We start from the raw sequence: 12,214 nt of genomic DNA on the forward strand, positions 1-12,214 counted from the left end.
AGAGGGGGCTGCACTGTGCCGTTTAGGTCAAGATCTACCCAGAGAGGGGACTGTACTGTGCCGTTTAGGTGCAGATCTACCCAGAGAGGGGGCTGTACTGTGGTGCCATTTAGGTTCAAGTTTCAAGTTTCTTTAATAGTTGTCATACAGAAGTACAGAATACTTTTATACAAAATGCTTCTTACTGTTACGCTCCAGAGACTGTGCAAGACAAGATAAGTATGAAATAAAATAACATAGTATAGCATGTAAATTAGAAGTAAAAAAGGTGCAGATCTCCCCAGAGAGGGGGCTGCACTGTGCCGTTTAGGTGCAGATCTCCCCAGAGAGGGGACTGCACTGTGCCGTTTAGGTGCAGATCTACCCAGAGAGGGGACTGTACTGTGCCGTTTAGGTGCAGATCTCCCCAGAGAGGGGACTGCACTGTGCCGTTTAGGTGCAGATCTCCCCAGAGAGGGGACTGTACTGTGCCGTTTAGGTGCAGCTCCTTCAGTCAGTCCTGTTCTGCAGTCAGAGCCACTCAGTTCTGGAACATCCTACCAACTGAAATAAGACACTGTGCTACCTACCACACCTTTACAAAACAACTCAAGACCTGGCTATTAACTAATCAAACATGTGCCCACTTTTAATCAGTTCCTTGTGTATTTTGTTATTGCTTTTACTATTATCATGTTGGATTGTGTTGTACTTTAAATGCTTCTGTTTTAGGTGTATGGTAACATCTTGCCAAAAGGACTACAGTTGCGAATTAAGACAGCTGGCTAAAACTGGCACATTTACAGTACTGTTGATTAATGTGTACTGTCCTTTTTAAATAAACTGAAACTGAATTAACAGTGTAAACAAGGTGCAGATGAGGGTCTATATGCACCATCAGTTATATTAAACATTACAGTAAATATAGGCAACAAATCATTAGAATCTTAATATATACTATGAGTAAGAGTAAAAGTACACAGTACACACTAGGTGCAGTAGACACAAGGTACCCTGACTGGCATGCTATACGTCATACGTTGTCCGTGCAGGTTTAGGTGGTTAAGAGTCAGACACACTTGCAGACATTCCTAGTAGTTGAGCTGTGATGGACCTGTAAGCGCCTGGCAGAGGGCAGCAGGTCAAACAGGTGATGTGCTGGGTGGTGAGAGGAGGTCAGAGGTCATCGTGTCACATGGTAGCCTCTCCCTGCTAGCTGGCACACCTCCACCATGCCGTATCGACGAGATGCCCTGCCTTGTGCAGAGCAGACAGGTTTCAGATCACGTGCAGGCAGCTTAAAACGCCTTAGACACCATTATTCTGTACTAGAGATAAGTAATAGAGATAAGGCTTGTAATACACAACAGAGAAATTCGACCACCACATTTTTCAGGTGTAATGCCGGTGGATATGGTGCAATATTGCCCTAAATTATTATTCTCTCATAATTGAACTACGCAGTTACATCATTAGGCCACAAGATGGCCCCGTTGTATGACTGAAGTAAGGGTTCAGTTTTGTCAGCATTTTGCTGTGTTTCAGTTACGGCATACTGCTACTGTCTTTCATGGATCAACAATCATTTTAACATTCTCTTTAGTCTGTGTTACAACCCCAGTACGTCAAGGGGAAGGGGTAACTAGCATAAAAGATGATTGTGTAAACGGGAACCGGTACTAAATTAGAAAAAAACTGAGTATTGATAAGCTCCGACATTATCGGTACTGCTATCGGTAGTCTTGGAGCAGATTAGCTACGGAGCTAACAGAGTGTACCACTATGAATTGAAAATGGGGGACCCTGATGTAAACAAGACAAAAGTCTTTCTCTGGTCTGCATCCCCTTAACAATTGTGTGTATTGAGCCGTACTGTATTGTAGCCATTCTGCAATCTGTTAATAAAGTTTTCATTCATTCACCATCCATCTGAGACGCAACGGAGCGGATTAGCTACGGAGCTAACAGAGTGTACCATCCATCTGCGACGCAACGGTGGCAGCAACACTTGAAACGGACTAACGTTAACGTTATGTCGAGTTCATACTACACTACACGTATGAACTCGACATAACGTTAACGTTACTCCGTTTCCATGAAGTGTTTAATTAGCAGCAATCCGTTGTTGAAAATTTAACGTTAAACCGGAAATGGAAACGCGAGGACAGGAAGCCGTCATGAAATCGTTGTAGTCATATTGTAGTCTTTTAGTCTTATTACCTAAAAGATTTGAACAAAATAAAAAGCAGCAGCACTATTGGATAACTGAGCCATGTTTGCTATGTATTTCTTTCTTTAGGGGAGTAGGACATTTGTTTCAGTTTTAGCATGATGTTTTATAGATGGCTAGGTTAAACACAGGTTTTTGTTTTTAAGAGGGGGGGATTGACTTGATTTTATTGACGTTTATTTCAAATATGCAACACAACAAACAAACATCAAGTACAGATATAGCCTTAAGCCGTTCAAATAATAAATGTATAAAAAAAAATGTAATAATAATAAGCTAAAAGAACCGATAAGAGTATCAATAAAGTACCGAACCGTTAAGCAGTATCGATAAGAGTAGTAGTATCGATAAAATCCTAACGATACCCATCCCTAAGTAAAACAAAACTAACTCGGTAGGGAATATACTTTAACTGTACAATAATGCAAATGTCAAACCAAACATGCCCAAAACATACAAAGGGTGGCATCACTCCTGACTAGGGATGTCCGATATTATAGAAAAAACGTAAGATTGCCTTTATTCGCAGCAATGTCAGGTATAACAAGACATATTTAAAATAAATGTTTAAATGATGATCTTCATACACAGGCGTAGATATTGTTTCTTTCTGCGCCATGCCCTGCTCTACCTAAGAGCCACCCCTCTACACCACATGCAGTATTTCATGAGTCCTATTGCAAAGCTCACAGATGTCAAAGAATAATTGGGAGGGACGCAATCTTTCAAAACTTAAAAATGCATTGTTTTGCATCTATATTTAGCACATATTTGATAGAATCTCTATCGAAAATAATCAAGCACCCCTTGCGTGTCTGGTTACAGGCAGCCATGTTGGAAGAGAGGAGTAGAGAGCAAGGCCTCTATTCAAACCAGAAGTCCTTCCGATGCAGATCACATTAGTTGGATTGCTGTCCAGGATGAATGTGTTGTGAAGTATGTTGAGTTTCTAGGTTCCTCTATGAATGCGCTGGTGTTTCTTTAAGTTGCCAGACTCACTGAAGCTCTTCTCACATTGGTCACAGTGGTAAGGCTTGTCTCTTGTATGAATGCGCTGGTGTTTCTTTAAGCTGCCAGACACACTGAAGCTCTTCTCACACTGGTCACAGTGGTAGGGCTTGTCTCCTGTATGAATGCGCTGGTGTGTCTTTAAGTTGCCATATCCACTGAAGCTCTTCTCACATTGGTCACAGTAGTACGGCTTGTCTCCTGTATGAATGCGCTGGTGTTTCTTTAAGTTGCCAGACTCACTGAAGCTCTTCTCACACTGGTCACAGTGGTAAGGCTTGTCTCCTGTATGAATGCGCTGGTGTTTCTTTAAGTCTCCAGACTCACTGAAGCTCTTCTCACACTGGTCACAGTGGTAAGGCTTGTCTCCTGTATGAATGCGCTGGTGTATCTTGAAGTAGCCATATCTACTGAAGCTCTTCTCACACTGGTCACAGTAGTACGGCTTGTGTCCTGTATGAATGCGCTGGTGTTTCTTTAAGTTGCCAGACTCACTGAAGCTCTTCTCACATTGGTCACAGTGGTAGGGCTTGCCTCCTGTATGAATGCGCTGGTGTTTCTTTAAGTTGCCAGACTCACTGAAGCTCTTCTCACACTGGTCACAGTGGTAGGGCTTGCCTCCTGTATGAATGCGCTGGTGTTTCTTTAAGCCTCCAGAGCTACTAAAGCTCTTCTCACATTGGTCACAGGGGTAGGGCTTCTCTCCTGTATGAATGCGCTGGTGTATCTTTAAGTGTCCAGCTTGACTGAAGCGCGCTCCACATTGGTCACAGTAGTACGGCTTCTCTCCTGTATGAATGCGCTGGTGTGTCTTTAAGTCTCCAGAGCTACTAAAGCTCTTCTCACATTGGTCACAGAGGTAGGGCTTCTCTCCTGTATGAATGCGCTGGTGTATCTTTAAGTGTCCAGCTTGACTGAAGCGCGCTCCACATTGGTCACAGTAGTACGGCTTCTCTCCTGTATGAATGCGCTGGTGTGTCTTTAAGTCTCCAGAGCTACTAAAGCTCTTCTCACATTGGTCACAGAGGTAGGGCTTCTCTCCTGTATGAATGCGCTGGTGTCTCTTTAAGTCTCCAGCTTGACTGAAGCGCGATCCACATTGGTCACAGTAGTGAGGCCTTGACTCATTCATATCTCTGCTTGTTGTTGGGGAGCAATGCAGCAATTGTACCTGGAGAAGAGAGAAGTACACCAATGAACAGTTCAGATTTTGCATTCGTTCAGTTTGTATTTCTCAAGTTCTCAAAATGTTTTATGCTCCAAATTTAGTTGATGTGATTTAAAAGTGAATCTGCTCCAAGGGCGGTTATTGAAAACTGGCCAACATTAATAAAATACTGCGATAAATCCCAACAGGCAGTTGCCTGCAATATGACATTGTGGTTGTATCTGTCCTTGTAACAATATCATTGTTGTTCCTAGTTTGTGTTGTTTTTTGGAGCAATTAAGAGTACACAGCCCACCAGTACAGATAATTCTGTCTGAAATTATATATTCAATGGAATGGATATTATATTAGCAATATCAATTATACATGTCAATTAATCCATGTATTGATTAGCCAAAGAGTAGCCTATTGATCATTTGTTTGTAATATATCTATCAGATCAAGATCATGAATTAAGATCACTTTTTGTCTGTTTCTTTCAAGTCTTATAGTATCCATCATATTGCCACCCTATAACCTTTCAGTCTGCCCAGCACCAAGACAACTGTTGGCATTGCAGCCTTGATGCTGCTCGTTAATCCTGTTGTGGCCTATGGCTGAAAGGAAAGGTAAAGTAGGAAATACCTTTTTCTGTTGATTTGGTCATATCTGTCTGTCATAGTAGTCTTTAGTGGTCTGTTTTTGACCAATTCATGGACAATGTATGTCTTTACAGCTACGATAGACTACGATAGACATATCAGAGGTTGTAATATTGTGAAGAGAATGAATGTAATATTTAATTAATTTAACCCTTTCAGTGCCAGTCACGTAATATTACGTTTTTGGATAGTTTGTCCTTTTTTTTTTATTTTAATATCCTATTCAATGTCAGGGACCCGTATGTTGCCGTTAGAAGGCATACTGCGACTCCGAGGGTGCAGTACCGGCCAGATCCTCCCAGGTGGCAGTATCGAGAGTGCAGTAAACCCTGTTCCAGACCCTGTGTTACACTCAAATGTCTCCGGGCGCAGTTTTTTCAGTAGAGGGAAGCCTAGAGGTTCAATCGATCGCATCCAAACGTCTACAGGACATCCGATGCATATGTTGTGGTGGGTTTTGTAGTGGACCAGATGGACAGCAGATGGACCAGATGGCGATCAAACAATTGGAATATCATTTTTGGAATACTCCCGATCACAGGTAAGGACTATCTGATGTCAATTTCAGCTTGATCGTGCAATGTTCTCATACACATCCAGCTGATCATCGTTTTGTGTTCAAAGCGAATGCCGTTACTGGCAATAAAATTATCAGAAACGACCCCCCCCCCCCTTTCATGCATTCATGATGAAAAAATAATACCTATTATATACATTTGATTTGGAAATAGTAGCGTGTCCAGGCAAGAAACGGCAACGCTTATAGTAGAATTCAAGAATTCAGTAGAATAGCGCCCTATTATGGCTCACGTCGGCATTATTTCCGGCGTTGGCTGTCTGGTGTGATCACAGCGCATGCGCATCATGCACCCAACGCCGGAAATAATGCCGCTTTGAGCAGTTTATAAAAAATATTTAAAATGTTTATTAGCAACGCCGAGCTTTCAAACCATCCCGTATCTCTGTCCGAAACCCTCGTGCAACTGTGAGTACATTTGAAATGTCTCTGTGATACTTGTATAACGAACGGTTCGGCCAGAACCAGTCCTTCAGGGTAAATCTAGGTTGGTTTCCTATTGAGGAGCAAGTGACTGTGGATTCACTCGGTGAGCTCTCATGCTGATCACCAGCGGCCCGCCTCCCCACACGGAGACAAACTGAGTACTTACTACTTAGTACCTGCAGTGGAAAAGGAACGAAGTAACAGGTACCTAAAGCGAGTAGAGTAGAGTCGAGTAGGTACCATGCAGTGGAAAAGGGGCATTACATTCACCCACACAAGGGCTGAGTAATCACACCCCCCCCCCTCTCTCTCACACACACACTCTCCCAGCTCTCTTTCCTCATCTCTCTCACCCCCCCTCTCTCTCTATATCACACACACACACACACACACAGTATCAATGAGAGCATCAATAATACACCCGAGTGAAGTCTAGTAAAAAAATATATTCTTTTTTAATCGAGAGTTAAAAAAAATAGTGGCGTTAATAGAATCGGGCGATAACGCGCTAATACCACGTTAACTTTGACAGCCTTAGAAAATACGCATCCTTCAGGTCTATGGAGGTGAACCAGTCTCCCACTCTGACAGCGCTTAGCAGGTGTTTGACGGTCAACATTCTGAACCGTCTCGCCACAATCAGACGATTGAACGCGGACAGGTCCAGTATAGGTCCGACACCTCCCGATTTCTTGGGCACCAGAAAATACCGGGAATAAACGCCACACATCACGTCCTCCCTTGGGACCACAACTACGGCTTGCTTCGCTAACAGAGATTGGATCTCGTCGGCCAGAGCTGTCACTGCTGCTGACCCTGACAACAGGGTCTGCACCAAACCTGAAAACGGAGGGTGGGGGTGTGCAAACTGCAACACAAGCCCCCGCATCAACGTTCCCTCCATCCACTTCGACATATGGCACTGCTGTAGCCATATGTGATGGTACTCCCAAAGCACACCCGCCGCCATTTGGCGCTGGTCCGCTAGGAACTGTAGATAGGCGGCCCGGTCCCGCCCGCTGTGCGTTGCCAACCCTGGACCCGCTAACCGCGCGAGCAGGGCGTTCCGTGGAGTCGGGACATCGGACCCTGACACTACCCACGAGTAGGGGTGGGACGATACATCGATCCAGATCGATATATCGATCTATTATCAATAATCAAATAGGATCGATGCCACGTAAAAAGATCGATTCATATTGCAATACTCTTATTTTAAAAATCCGGCGACGGCGACGTCATCGCCCCGCGCCCAGTGTTGTGAAACTCAAACTCCGTTTAACATCAGTAGCGTCTAGAGCGTCAATAGAGCAAGACTAGTGTGCCTATTCTGTGACCCAAAACATGTCCCTGCTGTTTTATTCCACAACGGGTCCAATGCATCTAACCTGCTTTGCAATCCTCGTCACTCCATTATGCCCACGTCGCGTTAAAGATCGAAGATAACGTTACTTTAGCGTGAGCTAACAAGCTAACCCAGAGCCATAGGCAGAGAGAAGTGTGGACTGGGAGGGTGCATTCTCGGGGATAGCCCCACTAACAGGATCTGGCCGGTACTGCACCTTGGGACTCCCAATATGCTTTTCCAGCCAAAATACAGCTCTGTGACAGTGAATAGGATATTAATATCGAGAAAAAAAAGAAATGAACCAAAAACAGTGAACAGGAGGTCTATTTGTATTAAAAACAATAGATTGTTTTTCATTTAAATGTCTGGAAGAGCTCAAAAATAAAAATGTCATGATATTTCCATTGCCTTTTTTTTTGTTGATTTATATGTTACTGATTGTATTAAATGGGCACATAATATCGTCTCATATCGATCGCAGGCACCTGAATTGAATCTTATCGTATCGTATCGTGGCAGACTGTGTGATATCGGATAATATCGTATCGTTGTCCAAAGAATCGATATCGTATCGTGATTAAACTGGTGATTCCCACCCCTACCCACGAGGCAATCGCACCCAAGGGGGGGACCCCGACAGAAAGGGCCGGTTTGATACGGGAGAAGCTGACATCATACTAGGTGATAAAAGCTCCCCCACTGAACACCCCTCCAGCATGGACTGCTGAGGAATTGTCCCACAGCTGGACATGCAAGGTGTGAGGCCCCCACACTGCCCGATAGGGTGGGTTCCTACACACCGTAGCCCTGCAGTGATATTACTACCACCCAAATCATGCGCGCCTGCCAGACCACTGCCGGTCTTCCTGTGGGCTGTCACCACTTCCTGTCCAGTGTCTTATAGGGGGACTCTGGGGCGGGGCCTGGTCAAGTGCATGGGTGCATTGTTTTCGTTAATGAAGCACAGTAGGTGCTGGAGATAAAGATGTATCTCAATATGGCGAAGAGCGAGACACGATGCCAGTAATGCTATATAACTGCCACTGATCTCGTTCAGTACCTTCTTGAGATCATGTGTACAAAAGATCTAAGGAAATGATTGATTGATGATTAAACAGAAGGTACTGTAGATACAGTACTGAATTCTCCCATCCGGACCAATGCAATTTGAAATATTATTATAGAATATAGAATAGCAGGCTTAAGAAATGACCTTATTATAGCCAATTCGCACATTTATATATATACATATATTATCTTTCAAATGGCTGAGTTCAATTTGGATTTAGTATCACCAGGCATGCATAAGAACAGATAATGAAATCTACTGTACTTTTTTATTTTCACCACGGTGCAACAGTTTTGAAACAAATTTCAGATCTAATTGTTGCTGCATGCTAGCAATAGGGAAGAGAAACTAACTGCGTTTCAATATTTGTCAAAAACATTTTGTGGTATATTATCCCGAATAATAAAAGTTATTAAAAAAATGCATACAGAACTATGAACCTTGAACCCCATAGATCCTTTCAGGAAGTGTAAAAAAATTCCAACGCAGATCCAGAGCTATGGATGTCTGCTACAAAATGGCCGCAAAAAAACTACAATTCCCACGATTCAAGGTTTTCCACCATAACCTATTCCTAAACTAACGTATTGATGATAATATACATTATAAATGCTGTTGTGACATGGTTATGATGTTTATACTTGAATACGTTTGACAAAAAAAAACTATACTTTTGTAGAACATTCTGGGGATATTGATTTATGACATGATGTCATTTTGGGACCGGTACCGGTCCCGTCGGGTGGAAGAGGTTAAGAAATAAAGAAAAATTTGGCATTTTATCGCACTTTAATCTTTGTGCACTCCAGACCCCGCAGAATGTTTCTCAGTGGACCCGTTCCAGGCATATCGTTTATTCAGTTGCACAGCGTGCATTGAGTGACGTCAGAGAGTTATAGCCAACATGGAGGAATCTGTTGAGACTGCGTTGCTTGGCCCGTTGAATGGGATGTTTCGTTTCGATATAAAAAACAACCAGATGGAAGTGTGGATAAGAGAACAGTAGCGTGCCCTCTGTGCAACAAAGACTTTGCCCATCACCGGAGCGTTTCTAGCCTACACTATCACCTAAATGCCAAACATGTTGGAGCTACCACGGAAGCTAAATCTAACACCGGTGAGGCTAACATTACCCAGAGTACAAGCAAGCAGGGTCGCCTAACCACACTAGACCAGATGACGGGATTCAGAGCAAAAATGTGTCAGACCAGGCGGCTGGGTAGCGCAGTGGACTAAGCACTCGCCTACCACCGCAGATACTCTGGGATCGAATCCCGCTGTCAGCGGTACCTCCGGCTTGGTCAGTCGTCCTAACTACTAACACAATTGGCAGTGTTAGCGGGTGGGAAGCCGGTGGGGTGTGTATCCTGGTCGTTGTGAACTGCAGTTTCTACTGGTCGGTCGGGGCACCTGTTCAGCAGGGAAGGGATCGGGGGGAAATAGCGTGAACCTCCGCACGTGTTACATTCCCCCAGTGAGAGTCCTCGCTGTCAGGTGAAAAGAAGCGGCTGGCTGACTCCACAAGTATCGGAGGAGGCATGTGGTAGTTCTACACCCTCCCTAGGCCGACAGTGGGGCAATGTGCGCAGCGACCAGGAAGGGAATTGGCATAACGACTAAATTGGGATGGGAGCAAAAAAATTATAATACATAAAAAGTGAGAACAAAGATTATAAAAATAAAATAAAATATATATAAATGTAATTTGTAAAAATAAATAAAAAAATGGTCAGACCAAGTGTAACAAATGAACTAACTCACTGCTGGATTGCTGTGGACTGTAGACTACTTTCGGTGGTCGTAGATAAGGGGCTAGAAAATGTGCTGCAGATGGCATCGTCTGACACAACATATAAACTGCCGTGCAGAAAGACAATGTCCAAGAGAATCCAGCAGCTTTATGAACACTGAAAAAGAAGCAAAAGAGTGTGTTGCTCTGACTGGGGATCACTGGACCTCGGTAAGCAATTCAAATTACATTGGCGTGACTGCACACGTGATTGACAGGGAATGGCATCTTCAGTCATTTGCCTTAACATCTGTCTGTGGCAGAGGCCTGGGACGTTCAACAAAAGGTCACCACACTCGGAACAAACAGCGCCTGAACCATGATCACTGCAGCAAGACAGCTCACTTTCCAGCACATGCCGTGTGTTGCTCACATGTTGCAGAGGGCCATCACTGTTTGCCTTGGTGACAGCAGGTTTACTGCCATGTTGGCAAAGTGTTGCAAGATTGTAGGTCACTTTAAACACAGCCCTGCCAATACGGATTAACTACACCAGCAGCAAACCGTACTTGGGCAGGAAAGAGCCACTGATACAGTTTCCACAAGGTGGAATTCAACACTCTTTATGATCTCTAGTCTCCTGAAGAACCAAGAGGCTGTGAAGGCTACTCTAACCAACCAGAGGCACAAGCTAACCACGTTGACTACAGCAGAGTGGGGGAAAAATCCAGAGGCTGGGGACCCTCCTTGAACCATGCAGGTAAACAAAAACAAACAAAAACCTAGAGCCATATGAAATCCGCGTTCAAAATGGAATCACCTGCAAAACGTGGAATATTGCAGAATTTGGCCTAATCTGGACTGAAATTCCGTTTTTGGGTGGAACGTTTGGTGCAAAGCAAACATGACCGGGGAGGCGGGGACGCTAGAGCGGGTTACACACAACACAGTAGTGTTGTCAAAAATATCGAAGTATCGATACTGAATATTTAAAACGGCTTCGATACTCATTTCCCGAAATACCGATGTATTCTCTCTCTCTCTCTCTCTCTCTCTCTCTCTCTCTCTCTCTCTCTCTCTCTCTCTCTCTCTCTCTCTCTCTCTCATGTTCTGCATTTGCAATAAAAATGATTGAAGTGAGATGAACAGTTATTTTTAAATGTGTGATCTAAAGATAAACAAAGGGTTTTAAAAGTGTTATATTTATCTTCTCTTATAGTACCAGAGAGAAGCTGAGGAGAATCAACCAGCAACAAAAGCTAAATTTGTTTAAAAAAATAATAATAATATATATATATATTTTGGTATCGAAATAGTATCGATACTTTTCAAGGTATCGTATCGAAGTCGAAATACCGATATCGTGACAACACTACAACACAGCAGTGTCCAAGCGTCTGCAGTCTGGCTGCTTCAGTGTTAACATCGTCAAGAAGCTAAGAAATTCCGCAATAAGCCCTAAATTCAGAGCAGAGCAGTATCCCAATGACTTTTATGCCTCCGGCGATAAGGTGTTTTGCAAATTCTGTCAACGTTCCGTGGACTGGACCCGCAAAAACACTTGCGACACTATTGTGATTAAATAGCTATGTAATGTTAGGACATGATAGGTTCTAGCTAAATCTAGTGCACCCATCCATTTACATTGGCACTCAGCGGCACGGGTCCCTTGAATTTAATTGGGCCAGGCTCAGTAGAGGAGCGAGGGGTGGTACTACCCCCCCCCCCACGAGCCAAGCCCGCTACCCCACCCCACGCACAACGACCCCACAACATACAAGACCCCCCTCTCCCGGGCCAAACCGCGGAAACGATGGCCCCCCTCCCCCGACAAATCCCAGTGGTAAAGGAGGCCATTTACATCCTACACTGTAAAGTGCTAGGAGTGTCTAGAAAAGCACTAATACAATGATAATTCATTCAGTTTCAGGTCATGACCGTGAATTACATGCATGTATTGATTCTGAATTCCAACTCAACTCCTAACATGAGGAGACAGTGGCTCAGGAGGTAGAGCGGTCGTCTGGTAATCGGAAGGT

The 12,214-nt window shown here is 43.9% G+C and overlaps 2 protein-coding genes across 4 annotated transcripts in view; both read right to left on the reverse strand.

The window, feature by feature from the left end:
* LOC311232694 (uncharacterized protein) overlaps positions 1 to 12,214 on the reverse strand; it is a 510,982-nt gene that overhangs the window by 306,177 nt on the left and 192,591 nt on the right. The gene's annotated exons all lie outside the window — the stretch shown is intronic.
* LOC311232482 (uncharacterized protein) overlaps positions 2,390 to 12,214 on the reverse strand; it is an 88,355-nt gene continuing 78,530 nt past the window's right edge. For all 3 annotated transcript variants that reach the window (XM_084319294.1, XM_084319293.1, XM_084319295.1), the window contains one exon: positions 2,390 to 4,388. In XM_084319294.1, the coding sequence (XP_084175420.1) occupies positions 3,159 to 4,388 (1,230 nt within the window). In that variant the 3' untranslated portion in view covers positions 2,390 to 3,158. The remainder of the gene's footprint in view (positions 4,389 to 12,214) is intronic.

Source organism: Notolepis coatsorum (genome assembly GCF_963971535.1).
Source record: "Notolepis coatsorum genome assembly, chromosome: 7".
NCBI classification, from domain to species: domain Eukaryota; kingdom Metazoa; phylum Chordata; class Actinopteri; order Aulopiformes; family Paralepididae; genus Notolepis; species Notolepis coatsorum.